The 25,163-nt window shown below is 41.4% G+C and overlaps 1 protein-coding gene across 6 annotated transcripts in view; it reads right to left on the bottom strand.

The window, feature by feature from the left end:
• The window catches only part of LOC146516623 (nucleosome-remodeling factor subunit BPTF-like), a 54,960-nt gene extending 29,848 nt beyond the window's left edge, over positions 1-25,112 (bottom strand). The window contains exons 1-15 of one of the 6 annotated variants that reach the window (XM_085164239.1): positions 24,175-25,112; positions 19,848-20,670; positions 12,719-12,770; positions 12,329-12,497; positions 10,510-10,770; positions 9,846-10,052; positions 8,664-8,852; positions 8,293-8,468; positions 7,234-7,413; positions 6,739-6,920; positions 6,317-6,448; positions 5,515-5,644; positions 4,809-4,944; positions 4,212-4,499; positions 1,995-4,080 (exon numbers count right to left, since the gene is read on the bottom strand). In XM_085164239.1, coding sequence (XP_085020365.1) covers positions 1,995-4,080; positions 4,212-4,499; positions 4,809-4,944; positions 5,515-5,644; positions 6,317-6,448; positions 6,739-6,920; positions 7,234-7,413; positions 8,293-8,468; positions 8,664-8,852; positions 9,846-10,052; positions 10,510-10,770; positions 12,329-12,497; positions 12,719-12,770; positions 19,848-20,670; positions 24,175-24,748 — 5,585 coding nt within the window. In that variant the 5' untranslated portion in view covers positions 24,749-25,112. The remainder of the gene's footprint in view (positions 1-1,994; positions 4,081-4,211; positions 4,500-4,808; positions 4,945-5,514; positions 5,645-6,316; positions 6,449-6,738; positions 6,921-7,233; positions 7,414-8,292; positions 8,469-8,663; positions 8,853-9,845; positions 10,053-10,509; positions 10,771-12,328; positions 12,498-12,718; positions 12,771-19,847; positions 20,671-24,174) is intronic. The other 5 variants (XM_085164240.1, XM_085164242.1, XM_085164241.1 and 2 more) reach the window with 5 other exon arrangements.
• Between the last annotated feature and the right edge of the window lie 51 nt (positions 25,113-25,163).

Genomic DNA, 25,163 nt, shown 5'->3' with positions numbered 1-25,163 from the left:
TGGCAGAATAAAAACAAACGAGAGTTGTTGGTGATGATGTTGACACTTCACGCCTGTTTCCACCAAAGAAACAGAACAGATCTCTGCAGGGCTATTTATTTCTACAAGGCAAATCAAGCAAGTAAACAATTCTGAACATAACAGACTCTTCTCAGTCTAGAAATAGACAACAACATCTCACCCATCAATAAATAATTTCCAAAAGAAGGAAAAATCCCTTCCTTATAACGTTATGACTGCTATGACAATGAGGTTAGCATTTGGATATTGTCATTAACGGCATCTTAAACATCTGAAAAAACACGATCGTCACAGGGCTTATTATGTGTACGGGGTCTGGTGGATATTCCCTTTCCCATGTGTAACCGCAGGTGGAAAAATATGCCTGGGTTGCAGGGCTTGGTCAGCGCGCAAAGCGAACATCGTGACACCTCTCCGACCACCGAATGATTCATGTCTCCTTCGGAACTCTGAGGTCGGGTCAAAATAACCAGAGGTCCCCGTGTGACACCAGAGTCAGAGCTACAGCATCAACCGAGGCCAAAGCCACGAACGGCAGACAGGAAGAATGAAGACATAACGAACAATAAATCACCAGGACATGGCGCTCTGCCAAAGCTGGGAAACTGTTTAAAGGGGAAGGATGAGAAGTGAGTGCTTATAAAACTTAGAAGAAACACAAAAACTGCTTTTGTATAATCCTACAAGAACCACAGAGCAATACAGAGATGATTACGCACTGTGTCACACTTGCGCTCTGGCTATCATTACTTAAGTTTTCTTCTTAGGAAAAGAAAGTGTGGTTACAGAGCATTTACGCTGTGAAATGCTGCATTTTTGAGCTCATTTCCTGGATATTACATTTCAAGAGAAATGAGAAGTCCAGTAAAAAGAACTCATTAAGAACATTTTTAATTGCAGTGCTGCTGGACAAAATATGATATGAAGCGGAACCTCACAATATCTGATAAAAGTGGATAACCTTGGTTATATCATGATGTTCAAAGGCCATTTAATGTGATTCTAATTCCATGATTATGCTGCTCCAAAATCTGAGGAAAAAAAGCTCCTTTGGCCCACTCTTTTACTCACAGCGGGTAGAATCACCAATTAACATAACAAGCACATGTTTTTAAACTGTGGGCGATCATGAACTCTAAAGAAAGCCTCCAACTGACTTTCAACCAAGAAACGTCTTGCAGTAAGGCGACATTGAAACCATCGGAGCACTCCGAACACATCCAAAGAAGTTAACACAGTAGGTATTTCCACATATTTGACTTGACAGATTTTTACGCCCTACCTGATGAAAGCCTCAAGAAATTTGCGTCTCCTCCCAGGATACAACCAGGGAACTCAGCTTATGAACCAAGGAGGATGTCCTCGCATTTTACATATTTTGAAATATACTCCCTCTGAATGGCCACTAATTAACAGTTAAAAGCAATATGTTGTTTTTTGGGTTTTTTAAAATTTCCTTCAGTCTATTCAATTCAGGGTCACGGTGGGACTGGAGACTATCCCAGCTATCACAGGGTGAGAGGGAGGGTATACCCTGGAGGGGCTGCCTGGCTATCACAGGCCTACAGCGGACCGACAGATCACCATTCATGCTCACATTCACACTTACGTCCAATTCTGAATGACCAATCAAAGGAACATGGGAAATAACCAGACCTACGAAGATGCGCTCAGGATGCCCATGCTCGGAAATGATAAAGGGATCAAACAAGATTAAACTCCTAAGTAGTTTCCACCACCGGAGACAAGAAAAGGAAATAAATGATAATGAAGATGATGAGCTGTCAATGTCGCTTCTAGGCTTTAAAGATCAACTTGCTTCCAACTTTGCTTTTTCTATTCATGCTTAAAGAAATATGGATCTTATCTAAGACTCAATACAGATAATAGAATTTAATAACACACCGGCTTCAGAGAGAGAGGACAGTAAGTAAGACGTGTGTGAGGAAGACAAACTGAGAATGGGACCTTACCTCCAGGTGATGCCAAACGTAGGCCTGGGCGAAGGATACGGCCAGATATCCAGTGCTGGCTTAGCATTGTAACTAAACACTGGCACCTCACGGAATCCGCCTCGCCTGGCCAGGATCTTTAAGTCATCGTGCGGAAGTACAAAAATACTCTTCCGGCTGCTCTTGGTGACAAACTTGCAGTAAGAGGGAAGAGCTGTGTCCGAGCGGGTCTTCTTAGTGCGGGAGAACTTGAGGAGGCGCACACGGCCCTTTGTTGACAACGAGTCCTCCTCGCTCACGGTAACAGACGACACTGAGGTTTTACCGCTGGCGTCAGTAGTTGACTCGCCCACAGAAGCTAAAAGTGTTGTTTTCTGCTCTTGTGTCACCATTTCACTCTGGCTGTCTTCAGACTGGCCATCGAGCCCCGGGGAGAAGATTTTGGTCACAGTTGTTTTGGTCATGGTTGTGAGGGTAGACACGGCGCTGCTCTCTGTTGTCGACACTACAGGCACCACCGGTTCTCCAGATGTCGTCGACGGCACCTTGGCTATCCTCATCTCAGTGGAAAGTACTGTGGTGGTAGTGGTGGTGGAGGTTGTGGTTACCTGGGTGATGATGGTCTTGACTGGTTCCGTCGCCCCACCGTTGCCGTTCTCCTCTGCAAAGTCGTCGCTCAGACTTGACTCCTCCGCTGAAGGTATAGGAGAGGGAGCCATTCTTATGATCTTGACGCCAGGACTGGGTTTGGTCTCCGTGCACTCAAAAGATGATGTGCTGTTGTGAACATTCGGAGTATGCTCTGCGGGTGTGTCTACGTTATTTTCCAGTTTTGTTTTCTTCAGTGGAGGTTTGTAATCTTGGTCAGAATTTGTAATCTTGTTTTCTTCCTCTACCTTAGAAGCTAAACAATTTTCTTTGACCCTAACCTCCGTGCTAGTGTTTAAAGAAGCAAGATCCCCGTTCACTAAAGGCTTTTGCTGCGTGCTGTCTTTCAGCGACACAGCAAGCCGTTGTTCATCTTCATCCTTCCCAATACTGTTCACCTTGGGCTGAGGCCTGTTAGGCATGCCATTATTTGAGCTCATCACAGAGTTACCCAGCATGTTTTCACCCCCAAAACCATCATTACCATTTACCTGAGGGAGAGGAGAAACTGGCTCTGGAGTGCCAGTTACAGTCCTACCATCTCCAATATCTTGCATATTGTCTTGACTATCCTCTGGCCCCATACCGTTTTCCTCTGTGCTCAAATGCACTGAGCCTAAAACTTCTGTGTTTTGCTGAATCGGTTTTAAAGGAGCTGTGTCTTGACTGTCTTTTTGGTCGAGAACACTTCTAAATGTCACTGCAGCATTCAGTTTTAATTTGGGTTCCTCAGACCCTTCATTCTCAGTAAGCTCAGCCTTCGTAACATCTGATGCTACACAGTCTGCTTGTTGCTCTAAAGAACTAGCTGTTGTTTCTTGCATATCGGGGAGTTTAACAGCCTCTGGCCCTGAACTAGCTTCCTTTGGCCCCGTAGTCCTTTCATTTTCCACCAATTTCTGGGGCGAGGAGGTGGTTTGGTGTTGTGGTGAATTTGAATTTTCACCTGTACTGCTACTGTCTTTGGGTGTGGAGTCCGTAACAGGAGAAGGAAGAGGAGTGACAATCTTATCTGTAGTTTTAGAGAGTTCATCCCGACTCTCCCCTTCTACTTTTTGCCCTCCAACTTCTCCTTGCCCTGGAGTTTCAGTTGTGGAAGGTTTCTCCTCCACTTTCACAGCTTCACCCAGTGTGAGATGTGTCTGAGTGAGAGCTTGGGGCTTGAGTGGTGACCGTGGCCGGACCGGAGTGCTTAGAGCAGGGGTTGGTGTGGATGAAACTTGTTTAGGCTCCTGGGGTTTGGAGGCTGACACCTGTTCCCTTTGCCTCTCTTCGATAATGTGCTGCTTCACTCTGCGTTCAAGTAGACTGTCCAGTTTGGAGGACTTGACCTTCTTCTTGTAAGCAATGCGGGTGAGGAAGCCTTTGCTGACATCCACTACGTCGTAGTTAAATGGTCGCTGAAGGCTTTCTGTTGGCTCCTCTTTCAGGGAATCCTTATCTTCCTGAATACAGGAGCCTGGAGAGAAAACAATTCAGATTAAATGTGTTTCTTTACATTAGAATCATAAGTATTAGAGCTAAAGTAGTTTAAAGTAAATGACCACTCATAGTATACATGCAACAGAACGCAATGTTAATCGGTCATACTTTGCACTTCATCTGACGGCGAGTCTGTTGAATCCACTTCCATCTTCATGGGCGATTCCTCTGCCGGCAATTCCTCTTTCGCCTTCTCCTTTTCATCCAAATCTTCTTTCTTTTCTTCGTCCCTCTTCTCATTTGACGTTTGTTGATCTGTCAGTGGCTTGGGGAGGCCAGAGGAGTCTTCTTCTGTTGCTTCGCTGCTTGTTGCAGCAGCTCCCTGAGCTTCTGGTGTGACTACACTAGGCCGTCGACTCAAGTCCAGCAGAGTACACTTCTTGCCAAGTTTAGCGTCTTTGAAAAACAGAATGAGAGGATAACCTTATATTAAGCTGCTCACACATTGTTATTGTATTAACTGAGCAAATTAGCAGGACAGATCATCAATAATTGAATTTACTGGGAACTTTTGGGAAAATTACATTAAATTCCCCAGGACATCAGCATAAATCCAGAGAAATTTAATTCACTGTTGACCAATAAACAAACAATGACACGTAAAAAATAATTGAATGAGGTACAAATCTGTCAAGAGTGAAATAAATTCTAATTCCAAATAACTAAAAAGCACAAGCTATGCCATAAAAGCCTCCTGTTCCACACCTTCCAGTTCTTTGCGGTAGTTGGCGTTGGTGTTTCCTGGAAGTCTGGGAACAAATCGTGGCACATAAGTTTTACTGATCCAGCTCCAGCCCCCGTAGCCTGTAACGCGATACTCCTCTCCTTTCTGCTTCCACACCTACATGTAGGACAAGAAAGTAGGCAAGAAAAGAGGAATCAGGTAAAGTGAAAATATTCACGAGGGGGGGAAATAAGTGGTGGGAAACTAAGAGGGTGATCATACAAAGAGCTTTAAGGTTACAAAGTTATTTGCACACCGATCACTAATTGCTGAGGGAAATGACTCACAGCAGAGCTTAACTTTCTGCATCAAAGAGCCTTTGATCGGCCCTCATGCATGTATGCACAACATGCACTTCAGTGTTTCCCACTAAAAGGCCTCATTTTCCAAAGTTTCAATGCAGATGTAGGTTAGACCGACATACTGCAGTTACCATTAAAATTAGTGCACAATCATTTCACAAGTGCATCTAAGCATGATTGCCTATCTTACCATTTACCTATTTGTCATTTAACACAGCACAGTATTAAGTACAAATTTACATTAAACGTGGTCCAATCTGAAATGATGTGCTAATCTCTAGATGAGTTTATCCAGGTTTACATATGAAATCCATCATCCATTCAATAATTCATGTGCCAGAATTTAAATAATCAGTTCAACTGCAGCAATTTGTGCGGCGCCTACCTGATGTTTTATTGGAAAGGTGTATTTGACCCAGGTGGCCTGTTGCAACGTCTCCTCATCCTCCAACTTCTTCTCCCTTTTCTTTACTTTTTCTTTCTCCTCACGCTCCATGGATGTCATGCGATTTAACCTGAAATGCATTTTAAATTGTCATACAGCTCGTACATTTTAGATGTTTCCATCTTTATGCTAAGAGAAGCAGAAAAGAAGTCGTTTTTGAGCGATCTGCATCTGAAATTTTGTTTTCATAGAATGCTGCATAAACAATATTATCATTGCTGCATGTGATAACATCATACATGTTGATGGATCACAAAAACTTCTTCCTTTCAAACTCTGATTAAAGATGAGGAGATGACAGTAAGTCTTGAAACCATTCCATGATAACCTCACACATATACACACTGATACAAGTCCTTGAAACGCCACTTTCTCTCTCACTTACTAACAGTTCGGGCTTACACATACACACATTCTGCTCTTAACCTTGTGAAATCTTGGACAATCACTTCTTTAAAAGAGCCCTTGTGTTGCTGAAGCAGTCGTAGAGGCAGGGGTGGGTGGTGGCTGGTTGTGGACTTGCAATCTAAATATTATGCCTCACAGCCAGGGTGGGCCTTTTGATCTGATCTGGGTAAGATCAGCTCTGCCAGTTAACTGGATGCACATCCCCCCCATGTACGTGCACTGAAAGCTTGTTTCAAGGTATTTGAAATTTTTTTGTAAAACTCAATTTATTTGTGTTTGTGAAGCGATAGCAGCATGTATGGTGCGCACTGTAAATATGTAAAGATTTTCATACCTGGTATGGCCCAGTGAATCCTTCCAGATGGGCAACATGGCCACAGGTTTGATTGCACACTCCAGGATGGCCAGAGCCAGTGCAAACTCTCTGGCCTTACTGCACATCTGAACTGCTTTGATCCAATTGGTCCTTCAAAGAAACAAATAAACAAAAACAACATTTTAGCATGCTTCGACCTCCTCCTGTACTCTGGGTTCTTTCAGATTTAGGCAACAGAATATTTGTAAGCGGCCAGTCTGACCACGATTTGCTTTTACATCTGTTAAAAATGCTACTTTGACCCAAAAAAGTAACTGATTTACTGAAAGGTGTTAACCTCACTAGCAAGTTAAGACATAAAACCTAAAACCCACTAAACAAAGCCAGTGGAGCACATGAGATATTATTGTTATATCCCAGTCCCCCACTCCCTTTTATACCTGTGTGACGCCCAGTTCGGGTGCATGAATGGTGCTGGAACATTGTTCTCCAGCTGAATGATAGTGAGCCTCAATGTGGAGATAGTCAGAACCTTGGAGCCATAAATGGACCCATTCCACTTAAACTCTCCTGCTGGTGTCATGCAGAATTTGTGGGAGAGATGCCGCCTCTTGTCATGGTCCTGTAAACAAACAGAGAAATGGAATTTAGTTGGGAATTGGAATCCAGTAACTCAAAGAACTGAATGAGATTTTTCACTTGGAACTTAATTCCACATCTGGATAGTAACTGGTGTAAACTGCCACATATAACAAGTAAAGACACATATGTTCACAAGTGAGGACAACTTCAATGTGACTAGCACTACCATAAAAACAGTAGAAACACATGCAAATAAAAACAGCAGAAGAATACCGTAACCAAAGAGCCAGGAAGACAGATGCAGTAATGAGAGAACATTCAAATGTTAGAAACAAAGATGTCATGCTACTTGCCTCTCTGTGCTGGTGCTTGTTGAGGGCCAGGGCGTTGGAGCTGTACTGGTTATGGTAGATGCGGTACTTGCCCTCCTGCCCAAGCTTGAAGTATTGGTTGAGGGTCCCCTTCATTACCACCTCTTTGCTGCTGCGTGTGCTGACGCGAGTGATGTCACCTTGTGCGTTTACTACCAGTACCTAAAAAAGTAAGCAAAGAATGAAAATCCAGTTGGAATGGAAAACGTGTCCCTATTGTCTTCCTCCCATCACTCCCAACTGTTCACAGCAAATGCCTGCCCCTCCCTGACCCTGGTTTCGCCAGAGGTTTTTTCCTGCAAGAAGGGACTTTTTCTTTCCCACTGTTGCTAAGTGCTTCCCAATTGTTGGAGCTTTCTCTCCATTATTTTAGAGTCCTAACTTGACAATTTAAAGAGCCTTAAGTGGTGCTATATAGATCAAAGTAGACTGAATTGAACTACCCACACTGACAATGCAGCCTTGAAATGAGCTAAAGTAAAAAAATAAAATAAAAAAAAAAGACGTATGAAAACGTGTATGAGTATGACACGCCTGAACAACCGCCGGGTTATAACGTAATATCCAGTGTTACAGTGGGTGGTTCAGGGGAAGATGATAATGTATGTTAATTTTCAATACCAATGTTGTCTCTGTGCATTTTCCAAGTCACAGTAAAATTATTAACAGCAATAACGAAGCACTCCCTGAACCTTTCATTTAAATCCTTATATCCTTAAACAAGCTCCTCCTCCCTTTTCTCTTACATTTAGTATTGCTGGCTGTAAAATTACAGCCAGCAATAAAAAAAATAGATAATATGATTTATTGGATAAAGCATTAGAATATATCTTAGTTATAAGCATCAAAGTATTGCAAATAAAAAATAATACTTTTAAGAAAAGAAACACTGTTTAAGACTTTTTTGAAAGAATCTGTGGGAATCCTTTTGTTCTTTGTAACGTCATGAATATAAATGCCGGTCTGAACGCCCATGTTAGGAAGTTGGCACCAATTTTTCATGTATAGTCTAAAAGCCCAAATCCATTGGTGGTTTCTTACCTCTCTGCCCTCCTTGAAGCCTTTATTGGCTTCATGAACAGCAGCTGCAACCTGTTGGTTTTTCAGCTGGCTCAGCTTGCTGTCCGGGTTTCTCAGCCGGGTCACCATGCGAGTTGCTGATGACTTCTTAGCACCGGGACCCGTCCCCTCACCGTTGGTGGAGTCTTTACCGTCCCCTGGTAATGCAATGTCCAATTCAATCAGATGCAGAGGGAGTGATACACAGCTCAGTAATAAACTCAGTAATATACAGTGTGGTGGGGATTAGTAAGACATAGTGAACAGCTTCTTCTGGGATCGTTTATCTTCTGAGGTAGTATAATATAGCATCATTCAGTATAATTTAGTCACATAACGCTGTTTTGTCAGACCTGCATCATCAAGGCTCGCCAGGGATGACTGGGAGGACTTGTCAGCCAAGTCTGGGGGTTCAGGACACCTCGGAGGGACACCAGCTCCAGTACTGCTGTTACTGTTTTCCTCAATGGGGTGGGGAGGCTGGCTTAGGCTGGGGATGCCATCGCCACTGACAGGAACAGAATTTGATGGCGGGTTTTCTGCTGAACAGGCAAAATACAATAAATGTAAATGTAATCATAAACAGAGCTGAAAGGTTAATTAAGAGTAATGTGACTCAACTGTGCTATTCTGTGGGTAACAATCCAAGACACATTTCATGGATCGTTTAACCCAACAACACAAAAGTGAACAGCACATATTGTAAATTAGAAAAATGAATACCAAGCCTTTAAAAACTTGGTCAAAAAGTGACGGGTTAATATATAGGTTTAAAAAAAAAAATCCTTCAGTTTCAGTAAAGACAGGAACTTTCTTCTGACCATTCTGAAAAATGTTGGGGCTGTGGCTCCCTCTGCTGATAAGCCATGCCTAATGCATGCAGCACATAAACACTTCAGGAGTAGCGATCACTTGAAAGTTAAAGGCTACTAGTCCAGAGAAAGAAACGCTCAACAATGAGGCTTGTGCACACATGACATCAATGATGAAGATGAGTCAGTTTTCTGGAGAAGTATATGCACATTGTCACTGAGCTATCAACCCAACAAAAGCAATTAATAAACAGAGCAATGTCTAATCAAAGGCAGCAGTTGCAAACAAGCAATTACAAATAAGCAGCCAAAGCTTTTTAAAGAACCAGACAATGTGAATGCTGCCTCTAGCTGTTAAAGGAGCGTTTCTAGTCGTGCTGATTGCAGAGACAATGCAATGTGATTGCGAATCAACACAACACAATCAGCTTCTTAGCTCTTTAAAGAAAGCAAGTGTGAGGAACTGAGTTAAAGCACGAAATGACTGGAACAGTTTCAAGACAAAAGCCAATATTCAAGAAGTAACTACACCACTGAACACAAAAGCCAGTAGACGGAATGAGAGCAACATGCAAAGAGGAACACCAAAGCACTGGGAATAAATGTTGGAATGAAAATGAGATTCATCACTCAGTCCTGTGAAGTTGCAAACTGTAGCAGGGAAGCAGATCTCCAAAAGCAGCTTAACGAGGGCAATTTCTCCCTTAAATATTATCTATCTACCTTCATTGCTGTTAGAGACCTCCATATGGGAACACGCCTCCGTCAGAGCCTCTGCGGTCGAGGCCGGAGGCTTCGGAGGCTTCGGAGCCTCGGCGGCCACACTAGAGCTTGCAGTGACGGTTTGCGTTGGAGAAGAGGTTGCTGGAAGCAGGGATCCATCTGAGATGCTACTATTGCCTTCTTGGCCAGTGGGAGGAGCTTCACCGACTACAGATGAACAGCAGCAACATTGTAAATATGTTGATAATGCATTGGTTACTTGGAGACACTGGAGAGGGGAAGTGATGATTGGGCACGTTTGTGTATTGTCTTTCTTAGAGTACGTGCAATAAAAGTGCTATTGCTCTTTTTAAATGCCTCTTTATCGCAGAGGGCAGCATAGTCCCAACGAGACGTTGATGTGAATAGGCATATGTCCTTTTGTGATTGCCAGCCTGTGGCTTGAGTCTTGAAATGCTCACAGCATTTTAATAGGTCAAAAACGTGTGAAATTGATTCATCAATCAATAACTAATTACAGGATTGCAGTGATGTCATTTGTTCAAGGCTCAAAAGCAGAATAAGACGGCTGATTACATGTTTTGTTTTCCTGTGATTATTACTTTGTAGCATATATTTGGTCATATTTTTATGGGTTTTAAAATAAATAAATAAACATAATTACCTCCAGCTTTCGCACCATCCACTTTTCTCTTTGTAGCTTCTTCTTCTTTTGTCCGCTGCTCCCCCTCTTCCTTTGCCGCTTCCTTTACCTTGGCCTCCTGCTGTCCTTCATCCTTCAACTTGACATCTTCGTCTTCCTTCTCCACATCCACCTCTCTTTTCTCCTTCTCCATCTGCGCTTTCAGGGCCTCCTCAGCAGCCCGTCTCTTCACCTCTTCCAGCTCCTCCTCCTTCTTAGCCCGCAATCGTTCCAGGATCTCCTCTGGATAAAAGAGGAAGACGTAAAGTGAAATAAACAAAAGAAAAAGTCAAATTCAGGGCTGAGCCAAGAGAAGGTACAAGAAAATTTGAAGAACTGAGAAATGGGGAAAAAAAGAGTTAAAACACATTTCCTCTTTGTATGTTTATGTTGGTGGTTGAGATGTTGTCAGTATATGATCATCTAAATGTCCGTCTGAAAACTGATGAAGACTTTTTTATTTAATTATTAGAGTAAATCAATCAAGTAGTAGATGGATTGATAGAAATGATGACTGAAATAATATGAATGATAATGAAAAATGAGCCATGTGAGTACATTATATGACAATATTGGACTTAATTTTTAAACATAAACTAGGAGAAAAGAGAACTGCCTTTCAATGGATTCCTGATGTTATGAATGGTGGAAGCGTTAGACTGTTTATGATTTCGATAACTAGCACGTGCAATATCTATATAATCACTTGTGTTAAACTGGGAAGAATTTGCTGAGAAGCAGCCCAATAGAGCTAGATTTTAGTAAGGGTCAATTTTAGGTCAACTAGTCCAGTGCTGGCGCACACAGCAAGAATGACATTGCCGGGTAGGGCATGCTGGGTATTTAATATACGGTAGAGGGTGCTTTAGAAACAGGAATCTTTGGTGGTCTGATGACAGGTGAATGTAAAACTGGTCAACGTAGAACCTCTCCCTGTGCTGCTGTAACTACTATTGATTCTGGTGAGTCTGCCATCTCTCCAAAACACTACAATTCTGATTTAAAAAAAAGGGCTAAAATCCCAGGGCAGCAAGACAAAAGCAAAACAAATTTGCAGAGAGGAGAAGACAAAGGTATGGCGATTCTGTACTGCGTATTATCACATTAAGACTTAAATATCTGTAATCCAAAACATAAGAGAGTTATATAGCAATACATAAACTAGATTTAAATTTTAATTCAAACCTTCTGTTTACAAGGAGCAGCCAATCAGAGGAAAGTTGGCCTTAAAGTTAAAGGAGCTGAAGTGGCTGTTTTAAGGCAGAAGAAAACCCAGTGTAAAGAAAACAGCGAAAAGATCATTATGAACCATGACTAATGCAAGACTAATCTAGCATATATTTTCCAGTGTATTATTCTTACCAACTTCCACTGCAGAGCAAACAAAATGCTATAATAAATGAGCTGATATGTGGTCAAACGCTCTTAATTTTCAGACACACAAAACGCCCTGAAACAAAGAAAAGACACTGGGAGATACTCTATAGGCAGAAAGAAAAGAATAAGGAGAGAGAGAAGCTCAAGTGCTGGACATGCTCCAGACTGGGACCCGCGTAACGTTACATAATAGCTGAGTTGATTCCTATGGCCAAGCCATCTATGACTGGGTGGCATTCATGAGTACTGGCGAGAACGCAGGCAGGAATGAGGAAAGAGAGGCAGGAAGAGAAAGGGGAAAAAATTACTTTGAGTTTAAAAGAGATCATTCTCCTTTCAAGCATGATTAAACTCAGCAACAGAGAGTATCTGAGACTGTCAGAGCCTATTTTATGAGGAGGAGAAAAAATGATAATCTCTTTACCATTTGCAGCAGTGAGGAAACATTTGTTGCTGCCACGGGCCTTGTTGGTTAGGTCCTCGGTGATGTCCATATGCGTGTGCACTTCGTCCCTTATTTCCTGAAGGGCTGCATACAGGTCAGCCTCCCAGTACTCCTTATCCAAGCTATCTATCAGCTCAGCTAGCTGCACCTGAGAGAGACGGAGTTCAGGGAGCATTCAGTAAATGATCACTCCACTTCATGAGCTCAAAGTTATGACAGGCTTACTGGCAAAAAAAAAAAAAAGACCGAATGCCTGGAAGCATTTCATTAGAAAGAAGGTTTGTAATAAAAGAGATGATCCAAAATGATTAAATGTGATTCGGTGAAGAGCCTACAACAGAGGCAACAAGAAAATATGATGCGCATTACCTTGGTGCTGTAGTACCAGATGGCTTTGTCCTCCAGCTCACCATCCTCTTCACTGTAGGGGAGACATGGGAAATTAGATAAAAAAAAAAGAAAGAATTAAGGGGAAGAAGGAAGAGTTGCTGGCAGACATGCTCTAAACAATACAGACTCTGCTGTCTGTATTCCTTTGTTGGACTTTATGTGATTTAATTTGGCTTGTGTTTTTCCTTGTCAGGAGATTTATTCTTTTCATATCGAACTGTACAAGGTCCCTGAAGAGTGTGGTTACGCTTCCATTTCCTCAGATCCATAAAAAAGGCTGTGCAAAACATGCAAAGTGACATACAGCGTTTGCAGCGCGGCATGATATATTATGTCGCAAACAACTGCTGGTGGTGACCACAGTGTGAGTTGGCACACCCAACGCTGTGGCTCTATTGTAGCTCTGCATTTAGAAAGATAACTTGAGGACCTGACTGCAGCTTTGGCTCATTCAGACAAATGTAGCTATGATTGTGACGCTAGCTTTCACAGTAGAGGATGGAGGCTTTCTGTCATGGGCCATCTTATCTCGTCAGTGATTTTCAGAGTAATTATATAACTTTCAACATAAAATAAATAAATAACATCGCTGTCAAAACTTTACTAACTGTGTGAACTAAGCAAAAACATAATTGGCTGTGAAGTTTTTCGTAACTTTGAAGAGTGAAGACAACATGAGAGATTAAAACTAGCAGCGAGCGGACCGACATCCTGAAAGGAGAATCAAAAGAGTAGAGATATGCATCGCCGCTTCCAGTCACACCTTTCAGAGTGCAAAGCAGGATGCAGTTTTAAGTTAAAGTGACATGCTTTGTATCCAGGCAACCACACGCACAGCCAATCATGTCCACCTAAGTCTTTGGAGCGAACTGTGATTTAAACCAAGGATTAGGATTTTTACCTGGATTCTGGAAATGATCTTTGCACAGTGGCCCTCTTGTTAGGTTGCACATGTCCCTGCCACTGTGGTTTGAATGTTAAACTTAAGGTTGTAACACATTAATGGGTGTCAAGAAAAACTGCAAGGCGTAGCAGCTTAAGACTTAGTGGTACTCTTTGTGGTACTGTCAGACTCACTTTATAGAATGAATGATCAGCAATAAATGCATAATCTTCAAAGTGTATGCTTGACTGACCAAAAAAATGAACAAAGTGAGCCTTGTCAGAAATGATAAAGCCTATTTCTATCTTCTGTTTTGATTCAAATGAGTCTTTTTTTATTTATTTAAGTGAACTACATATAAATTCCTTAACAATAAGCAGGTACAGGTCTGACATGTCTATCAGAGGGACTGTTAGACATGTTTTTTTGTTCTTATCTGCATTTGCTGAACTCGTATACCTATATATAAAATTCTGGAAGCCCATTTGATATACATTAGATTAAGGCTGTGTCATATTGTATTGCCTATGGTAAAAAATAGTCTAAACTTTTTACATGATATAAAACTGTCACATCAAGATATCACCGCCCTATCATGCCCTGTGTTCACGCTCCCCCGTGCACACAACAAGGAGACAAACCCAGACGTGTTTGACAGCGAGCGCCTTGTGTCCGCATCTGATGGCAACTGAATAAAAGGGGGGCCAACTTCATTATCCTCCCAACAAAACTTTGCAAAATTTGCAAAGTAGAAACATCAAACTCAAAAAAAACACACCATCAAGTAGAACCAGGCTACAAAGGCACGCAAGGAGGAGATATTAGCAGCTGGTGATGAGGGACCCAAAAGTAAACAAATGACTCAACCAAGTGTTGCTGGAGCACTCACTAGTTGCGCTCCATGCGACAGGACGAGCAAATGGTAGATGGAAACTACTGATGCGGTTACGCGGTGGAAAAGCAGCTGATTAAAGAGCTAGACACAAATTACAGCATCCCAAATAGAAAATATCCTTCACATTCAATGTTATTATGTGACAAAAACAGTAGAGGCTGATGAAAACTTTAATCATTAAGTATTAAAAGGTATAAAACACCACCTAAGCTACTTTTGCACTAACATTTGATTTCTGCTGTGTCACTGCCATTGCCATGTAATGCTGCTGCTAGCATCATGTGACAATAGCTTCACACTTTGAATTAGGTAGCAGTCATCAATGACAGAAGCTCATTGGAAAATACGTATAGAAAATACCCTCGTTTTTTGGCCCTGATAAGTGCTGCTGACTTCAAGCTGCAATCACTGATTAAACACAGTTCAGTTTTTTCCCTATATTATCAGAAATTTCCTTGAAATACTGTGATGTACAAACACATATTAATGCATATTAATATTTGAGCTACAGTACATGTACTACAGTATCACAGCTGGCTTAGGCCTCACAGGTCTCTTAGCAACAACTTTCTCAATAACAAGCGATTACAGAGATTACATGTTTTGTATGGAAATTTTGTACTTTAATATTTTTCCCCAAAGGCAGAGCCCATGTTTTTTTGCTTTAAGTACATCTTTGAAATGATATGACGGTGCTTATCTGTTCATTTTAAATAAAAGGTTTATAAATTCTTCTGCTTTCTCTAAATGTTAAAAAACAAAAAAACTGGAAATATCTTAATCTTTACATGACAATGAAACAACTTCACTTCACATGGACACTTGACTTCATTTTGCAGCAGCTACAGAGTTCCTGCCAAGGGAATGTGAAACCTCAGGCCATGTAACAGTAGTGTCTATTCAGCATCCCTCCAGGCCATCTGTGCGCACAAAACTTTTTTCCCCCCCCATTGCACATACACAGCTTGTGCACTTCTTGTAAGTGAACAGAACTTTTAAAAGTTAGTCAAAAGACTGGTTGCTCAGCACCTGCTGTTGGCTGATTTGGTGATCAGGGTGGAGCAGAGGAAGCAAAAAAAAGTGAAATGTAGCAATGACAAACCTCAGGCCACCTAAACTCCTAAATCTCTTTTTATTTAGGTCATTCACGCTCCTTTATGATTTATGTTGCACATTGTCTGCTGCTGCTGATCCAGCGGGTGCACATACACACCATCTGTGGCTGCTCAATACTAATATCAGTTGCTAGCATATGGGACCAATACTGCTGATAGTAAGGTTATGTTTAAACTATAATGCAGATGTAGTCTAGTTTAATAAAAAGCCGGTCTATTCCAACATGCAGATATGTACTCATATGCATGAAACCAAGTTATGACACAGTAGGGCTGTTCGATATTGGATGACGATATAAAAACGTCTATCGTTGCATTTTACGCTATCGTTTGTTTCGTGGTGTCGCAAAATAAACTGTTTACAGCAATATTTTTTCATTGTTTTGATGGTCACTGTAGTGGCTATATTAATTTCTTAAAGTTCTCTCATATTTAATATAACCACACTACGGACGGACAAGTGCGTGTTTTTATGCATTTTCGTTAGCAACAACGACGGTAAAACTATCGCGTGTCCGCTTGTTTATTTTCCACATAAACCTTTCACAATAAAGCTCAAAGATCCTGTTGAGACTTTTCAAAATAAACTGAATCACGTGAAAGAGTATGCCGAGTATTTACAGATGAGAAGCAAAAAAGAGCCGTCAGGTGTTAAAAAATAAACCTTAGACTCAAACGTTAGACCAGGCTTTTCCCCGCAGCACGCCGTGTAATAAATACTCACAAAGAAGGCCGTTCCAACTTATGACCAAAAATGTATAGTTTCATGCATCGGTTAAAACACTCGACTCCAGGTATACGACGCCCAGCTGGAAACACTTCATGCAAGTCGAGCTGCCCGAGATTCACAGAATTTACAGAAAGTTTTTGTGATTTATATCGTTATCGGACGATAGATGTCTTATATCGGGATATGAGATTTTGGTCATATCGCACAGCCCTATGATACAGTGTTAAAAACTGTAAATGACCACTTCAATTACTCACAAAGAAGGCCGTTACAACTTATGACCAAAAATGTATAGTTTCATGCATCGGTTAAAACACTCGACTCCAGGTATACGACGCCCAGCTGGAAACACTTCATGCAAGTCGAGCTGCCCGAGATTCACAGAATTTACAGAAAGTTTTTGTGATTTATATCGTTATCGGACGATAGATGTCTTATATCGGGATATGAGATTTTGGTCATATCGCACAGCCCTATGATACAGTGTTAAAAACTGTAAATGACCACTTCAATTACAAATTATCTGCAGCAGAAAAGTATACTGTCCAATCATTTCCACAATATGATTGTACAGTGTGGATAGAAAGAATACGGAAATTGCTGACTGTTAGTCCTGCTGGTGAATTATCTGTTTTGCAAACCTTGTTGCACTGAACAAAAATTGTTTTTTGTCTGTTTGACTATGCTTGGCTGTGCTTTTTGGATGTTTCAACCTGAATGTTAATATCAAAGGCATTTGATCAGTACTCATAACCCTGACACTGATCTGGGCTGAACTGAGTGGGAACAAAGCCTGGTTGTAACCTGAAGACCTTTTTAAAATGTCCAGATTATTTCCAGGTTCAGACATGTTATTTGGTGTTAACTCTGTCTGAAAAAGTTTACATGTTATATTACTGATAAAGCACATATGTTTGGCCTCATATTAGCTCATTAGAGCTCTTGAAAAAGACAAACAAACAAAGAATTTCAATCGTGTCACGTTTTGTGGGTCATTAGTGGACTTTCAAGTAGGGCTGGGCCATACCATACCGTTCACGGTAATACCGGTATAATGTTGGGCAACGATAAGAAAATGAAATACTGCCATAGAATATGGGTAAAACGCGCATACGCAGTGCCTTTGTTTTCATACGCACATGGCGGAAAAAGCATGGCGGAGAATGAGAAGCGCGAACGCAGATCGCTGAATGAAACAGATGAACCAGAACTGGTTTGTAAAAATGCTGCAACTTCAGTGGTGTGGAACTGGTTTAGCTTTTGTCCGTCAGATACACAACAAAGCACTTTTTGGTAGAGCATGCTGGTGGGCCGTCGTTATTACCGTGTTTTTTGGAAAATACGGCACACTTAAAATCAATTTTTCTGAAAATCGACAGTGCCTCGTGTGCCTTATGTGTCTTAGGTCATATCGCCCTGCTCTACTTTCCAGTAATCTAGATAATCTACTAATGTATTCACCACCCTTTCATATGGCAATCAGTGTTATCATGGCTGCTTTAATCGCAGTTGGGAAAAGTTGCTAATCTACTTTGCCTGTAGTTGCTACAAGTTTCTTTGACATTTTATGCTCTCTGTTTGACATGTTCCTGCTTACTTCTTCCTCTGTGGCTCCTTAAGGGCATCTGAGCATCATTGTTTTGACACAGGTGCTGCCTGTGGGCAAGTAATCAACAGTTATGTTAATGCTAGCCAACTTATCCACCTAACATGCCAGTATGTCCTATTGATATGAAGACATTGCCATAAAAATAAAAATTACCCATTAGATCCTCGGTTTCGTGGATGCCAGAAGTGCATGAAAACTCTTGTGTTCTGTCTTGCAGCCGACCACAGAAGATGTATTGTGCTCTACCAAGTCATTAAAAAATGTGGACTAAGAGGAAGCGCCTTGTTTCTGTGTGTGAGTTGTGCTGAACTAGATGCAAAGCGAGGCACTGTGCAAATGCAGCACATAATGACATAGATAACTCACTGAAGAAAACACTGGACTGCAATACGAGCCATTTCAAAAGCAGGGTCTTCTGTAGGAAAGACTAACCTCTTTTGATCTGACTTTTTGTAGTTTTAGTTTCTACAATAATTTTGCAAAGACACAAAAAAAAAGTTATAGCGCCCTTAACCAAAGGCAAAAAAAGGTAAAAAACATTATATGAGCACTTCAATTTATTGCACATGACATTAAAAAAAAAAAAAGTTACAGAGAAGCTTCTGGTATTTCATTGCTCAGACTGTCCTGCAATTATAAATTTAGAATATAAAGTTTTCATTGATTCAAAGAAAATGTCCGTGTACTTTGGTTTAGTACTGATTGCAATGAGGGGTGGGGGTATTTCTCAATTGGAAAAGCTGTAAAACTTAGAGAGTTAAAAGTTTAAAATCTATGCACTCCTTCACATTTTCTAAAGCTGTCCAATGGACTGCAATGGAGTCTTTGCTGGGCCGATTAGGGCCCCCGGGCCTTATGTTTGACACCCCGATCTAGAGTTTGTGAATGATTCTGTGGTTATGCTATACTCTCAGTCATGCTCAGGAATAAACTTGTGACAATATTCTGTTTTTAAATCAGCCGAGTTAAGTGCATGTTGAATATAGTGCAGGTCTATTTTTTTTAAAGATTAACACCTACAGGCTGGAACAAAGATGATGTCAATCACTGATGCCAATCTGTTCATAAGTGGCTGTGATTAACCAAACAGACCCCAAAACACGACATAGTAGTTAGAGTACATATCGTACTAAGAAGAAAAACTGTGCAGAAAGCACATTAAGGGATTAATGGGCATATTGTGCTTCCCTGTGATGTTCTTTATAAGTCTATGTGCATATGGTTTGTGACACTCATCAACACTCCCACTTTGATACAAAACCAAGTTGGAGACTCTGCCTTAGAGTGGATTAAAGTGCTTTAAAGAACACTAGTCGAACAAACAAATGCTCTTTCGTTGAGATAAACCACAAACGTCTGGCACCTGTGTCTTTGTTTTGTATTAGTAGTTTACAGTATGATTCATATCTCAGGTTTTGAGCCACGGTTTCAGCTCAGATCTTTGTTTTTTGAGAGGTTTATTAAAAAAAAGAAAATGTTAAAAAGGTATTTTATGGAAACCCTGATTATTAGGTCATTATTGGACCATGAAAAAAATAATAAACTCTATTATTTTGATGTTTTTTTCTGATCTTTAAACATTACCGATTTCACCAGAACAGCACACTTTGACTAAGCGATAGAGTTTGCTTGACTCTAGATAGGTATTACAGTATAAGAAAATGGAAATTGTGATTTCGGTCTCAGTTTCGCAATGTATGAACCCCCCTCAGAAGAAATGTCAAACTGTGTCAAAACTGCTGTGTCTTTTGGAAACTTTGAGAAATAACTAAAGAAATAAATTTCATATTATCAACGTACATCAGCTTACAAAATGAAGCCATGTGTCACTGTTCAATCCTGTGCAACAGCGTAACATGAAACAATGTGAACTTACACGATAACGCGGCGATTCAAAAACCAGTATTTACGGTCGTGTCGGTCGTAGCCAATCGGTAGTTGACGAATAAATGGTCTGCTCTTCTGCACTTCTGGGATGCTGTCCGCCACACCGGGTACCTTGTGTGCCACACACACCTCACACTGCCACTCGTCCTCTGGTACTTCCTGCAGTGGTGGCTTGACACACTCCAGATGGTATACAGCTGAACATGTCTCACAGCACAGCAGGTCACCAAGGCGATGGCATACCCTGCAGTGGTCGTCATACGCTACCACCCCCTCTGACATAAGCTCCTCTCGGGCAATGTTGGTTGCCAGGAACTGGTCCACCAAAAACTGAAGAACTTTAATTTTGCTATCCAATGGTCCGTAAGGGTAATCCTCATTTTCCTGGAAAGGTAAAATGTGCCGGTACTCTGGGTCACTCTCACAGTACGCCCGCACCACCTCCGGCCAAGTCATACCATCCACAAAATACAGAGTGGAGTTAACGGAGTCCTTCACGTCAGTGGGACCAAATGTGGTGTTAGAAGTGTCCTCTTCTCTGAGAATAGCTTTGAGCAAGGAGACGTGGGTCTCTGCCAACAGCGTGCATTGCTCTTGGCTGGCCAAAGCTGCACAGAAATCCTCAAAACGGAACGGAGAGAGCCGTAAAACTGTGCCAAAGTTGCGGAGCACCTCGTAGATGGCAGACACGTTGAGGAGCTGTGAGGTAGGAACAAGGAGGTCCTCAGAGGACTTGGGAAGCTCCAAGGAAGGAATGTCCTTTGCCTCATGAATAGGTGACCGTGGTTGCAGTGACCGAGTCTTTTTCCGGCCTATGCAAGAAAAAAAGGAAAAAAAGTCAGGAGAGATGAGAGATGTGGTGAAAAAGCCAAAATCACAAAAAAAACATTACAGACAAACACGACACCAAACTGTAACAAGCTACACTGTATGCAGTTTACCGTTAGTCATTACATCCTAATACCTTAATGTAGCAACACCCTTAAGGTCTTATTGACTTTGCTCTGTAATTTTGCAAGAATAAACTGTCTGCAGTAACACAGCCACAGAGAGATGCCCTTGGCAAACCCAGAGCAATCTGTGGAGATTCCTTCTTATAATTTCAGCTACAGGAGAACCCACAAGAAGCATCTTTTAAGTGCTATGAGTGCAACTGATGAGCTCCAAGCCCAATAATCTGCTCTAATAAAAAAACGGATGCAATAACACAACAGTAATAGAACTTTGCACCCTCCCATTACAAATAGAAACGGGAGATGTGAGGAATTTTGAGGAATCACGAGCTAGTACGGATGTGAGCTGGGCTATTTGTAACCAAGTGTGAAGAGCTGGGGAAGTGATCTTAAAGGCTGACAAAAATATCCTTGTCTTAGGATAAACACACTAAATGCTCCAAGTTGATTTATAAGCCTGCTTTTGTTACTGTTGAGGAAATGTGTGCAGGTGTTGCAGCATAAGCTGCATGTAGTAAACCTAGATATTCATTCTGGACAATCTCTGTCTACAGACCCATCTGAATGAATAACTAAATAAACATGACACTGTGTAAAATGTAAGAAAAAGCAGGATGTAGGATTTAAACATATTTTTAAAAATCTATATTTGTTTGAATGTAGAACTAATACAAATATATAGCTGACAATGTGTATTTTTTCTTTATCATTTTAAAAATATACTCGTTTAAAATTTTAAGCCTGCATGTCAACAAAGTCGGCACACGGGACCGTTTCTCAAAGGATTGCATCACCTCTTCTTTTAACGGCATGTGGTGAGTGTTTGGGGAACTGGGGAGACAGACTGTTGTAGTTTTGGAAGCCAAATACTTTTCCACTTTGCTGCATATACATAAGAGTTAAGCTGCTCCTTTGTTGCTTTTTTCATCTCATAAAGCTCCTCTTATTTGGTGACAGACCCAGACTGTAGGCAAGTTTTTCGGCACTGCCTTCTTGTAATAGATAGATAGTTAGATAGATGACAGACAAAGGCACAGAAAGATGGTTGGATGGATGGATGAACATTTGCATTGCACACTAATAACAAACTTGATAATTCCCCAATTCTGAAGCCATGATTTCCTATGAAGAAATTCAGATTTTGACAGATCAAACCCGTTTTCCACTTCACCTCACTCTTAAATGAGTTCAGGTCAGCATCTTGTTATTGAGGGTTGGGTTTTTTTCCTTCTTTACATAGTAGAGTTTTAACTTTTGTGGCTCCAGTGACAAACTATGTTCAAGATCACATTGATGTTCACAAGTGTTTCTGAGACCATTCAATCATTTCAACACTAAAATCGTCTGTTTTTTTGGTTTCTTTAAAAATGCATTTCGCCGTCATGGCCACTCCTATTGCTTTTTGGCCTCATCCACAGCATATAGAGATTTCACCAGATTCCTCAAGTATTTGAATTTAATTAAACACAAATTCTTTACTATTTTGTCCATACAATCTTGCAGAGTGCTCAAACCCTCCCTATATTTAATCAGCAAAGACTCAGTCTCCTGGGGATGCTTTATACCCACCCATGTTACAAACATTAACATCATTAGCTGTGAGATGTTCTACAAACTCCTTTTTCCTCCAGGCATTTTCCAGTCTTGCTTTGCCCCAACTTCCGCCTTTCAAACATGTGATTAAAAATAGGCAAGAATGATATGATTTTTTAAGACTATTTTTTATATGTAGGCTTTAAATTATTTGCAAGTCATTGTTTTTATCCCACTGGATGTATTAAATATGTATAATCAGTGTAGTATTACTTTAAGTACACTGTTTTTATAACATTTGCATTACAGGAATACACAATAGTGTCTGCAGATCTCACAGGCTCTTAAGTTTGACATGAGGTTTTCTTTCAAAACCCAAATAAATAACTTGGTTATCAGCATTGCCTGTCATACTGTACAATCAGTGTAAGTAAGCTAGTCACTTTTTAGCAGCTGTATGTATGGTTGGCCTGATATTGTACTGTGGTTTAGAGGTGATGGGTAAACAGAGACTACAGCAATAAAACAATTAAATGGTCCAACAAGGGCAGGCAGGAGGTTTAACTGAGCATCAAACACAGGGATTGAGTCCACAAATGGTGGACTGGCATGTGCAATGTGTTTGAATTTACAATATGTGTCAGCCAGTGGACTGAATGATGCTTGTCTGTTGCTATTAGTCCTTTGAAAGCACATTCACGGTAGGCACACAATGCTGCCATGTTCACACATCTATAGCAAAAGTAAACAGATTAATAGAAAGTCGAAAATTATGGGTGTATCCTTTGAAAAACGAATCCTGACCACTGCAGACAAAAGTGGAAAAAATATTTATATGTAAAAGAATAAAATCCAAATTCTATTATTTCTTTTCAGAGATCTGCATAAGCACAAGCTTGTGCTGTTGGACATACTGGAATGCACTCCTGAGTCCTCCTAATCCTATCTAGAATTACTTCCAGTAGTTGGCATACTATTTCTAATGCATTGCATTGCATAACAGGAGTGTCAACTAATTTTTGCGCGCACAACTTTATTAAAGTGATCATTAAGTGGAAAAGAGATGAATTCAAAGCCCTTAATTGATAAACATGAGTGGTTACTATGGTAACGTCGACTACGTAATGAGCTGCTGTTTGCAACAAGTGAAAGAAAGAGCGGTTCTCTTCAAAACAAACGCCTGTCAAACTCATTTGGCAGCAGTATGAACGAAAATGTCTTGTGCAAATGCCCTGTAAAAAGCCTGAGTAAGGTCTACTGACTGTGCATAAAAATATTTATACTGCTCTTTTACTACTAACACTTACTGCACTTCACGTGGAAAAAGCACAACAATGCCCGATAAATCCGATACAAACTGGAGACAATATTTACAAAACACGTGTTTGGCTACAGCGTCTCACTTTGTACAAACTTTCATTACTATGCACACATTTTTTTTTTTTTTTTGGAAAAGGTGAATGAATGAATATAAAGTAACAAACGCTTTTCGTGCATCCTATTTCTCGGTGCGTATGAAAAGAAATCCAGGGCAGCGCGCGTGGTAATACCGTGCACGAGAGCACGAACAAAAAAAAAATCTTAATTACAAATTAATAACAGAAATGTGCTGATCCTTCAAAAGTCAAAAGCACGAGAGCCGGTTAAAGCGTGGAGCAGATCTGCAAACCAGCGACCAGGAGCACGGGGTAAACAAAGGCCTGTTTCTGAGTGCAAGCTCCATTTTGAACAATGCGGCTTGGTTTCTGTACTGAGCTAAAAATATAATGCACACTTTAAGTACTGCAAAACCCGGTTTCCTAAAGTGCGTGCACCTGCAAACGAACTTACCTGGGGTGCTCCCGAGTGTGCTGTGGCTTCTAAAACTACTCTCGGTACAGTAGCTGGCATCATCATCATCTGGTAGTTCCTCCACATAGTCAGAGTCGTTTCCCAAGGCCTCCTCTTCTTCAAGATCCGACGAAGGGTTGTCGTTCAGGAGTTCATCTTCGTCTGATCTGTAGCTTAAATTATCATCCTCCTCGTCGCTGTTGTCGTCGTAAACCACCTTGGTTTGAGGCCGCCTCACTCCGCCTCTACTGCCGCGGCCGCCTCTAGACCCCCTGCCTCTCCCTCTGCCTCCTCTGCCCCGCGATGCAGCGGTAGCGGCGGTGGTGGAGGCTCCAACTTTCCTGCGGCCCCGGGACGAATGAAAGTTCTCTCGACCGGAGATTTCTGTATCTACCTCCACAGAGCCAGTGCCACAAACGCCGCCACTTGCACCCCGTCCCCGACCCCTTCCTCTGCCCCTTCCCCGTCCACGCATCCCTCTACTTCTGCCGCCTCGAGAGCCACGGACTGGCCCGGGTGAACCTTCCCGCATCACTGCTGCTTGTTTGGGCGGCCTTCCTCTTCTCCCTCTCATTGTGGGAGAGAGTATCTTCTGTTCCGCTTCAATCTCGCTGCTTGAACGAGCGACGCACACCGGAGAAAAACGGGGAAGAAAAGGCCAACAGATCTGGCGACGGTTCCAGATAGGTCCCCACCAACCCCCAGTCTCTATTTGTGAGCGGAAAGCTCAAACTGAATGGCCGGTGTCCCGCTCTGGGTCGCCTGCAGACGCCATTTTTCTTCACCACTCTCCCTCCGTTGAAAACACAGCAGGCCCCAAAACTGCGTCAAGCTAAAACTCAGGTTAACAGTGGCTCAAAGCAGACGTAGAGCGCTAGCTCCTTCAAAATAAAAGCAACTAAAAGCTAAAAAATCAAAACACTGACTATATACCCAGTTGAACAGAGCAGAGCAACCGTTTAAAATGCAGAATATTCTTTTTAATGCCA

The sequence above is a fragment of the Neolamprologus multifasciatus genome, chromosome 6 (genome assembly GCF_963576455.1).
Source record: "Neolamprologus multifasciatus chromosome 6, fNeoMul1.2, whole genome shotgun sequence".
Classification (NCBI taxonomy): Eukaryota; Metazoa; Chordata; class Actinopteri; order Cichliformes; family Cichlidae; genus Neolamprologus; species Neolamprologus multifasciatus.
The sequence above is the reverse complement of the archived record's forward strand: the minus strand, read 5'-3'. Positions and strand labels throughout refer to the sequence as shown.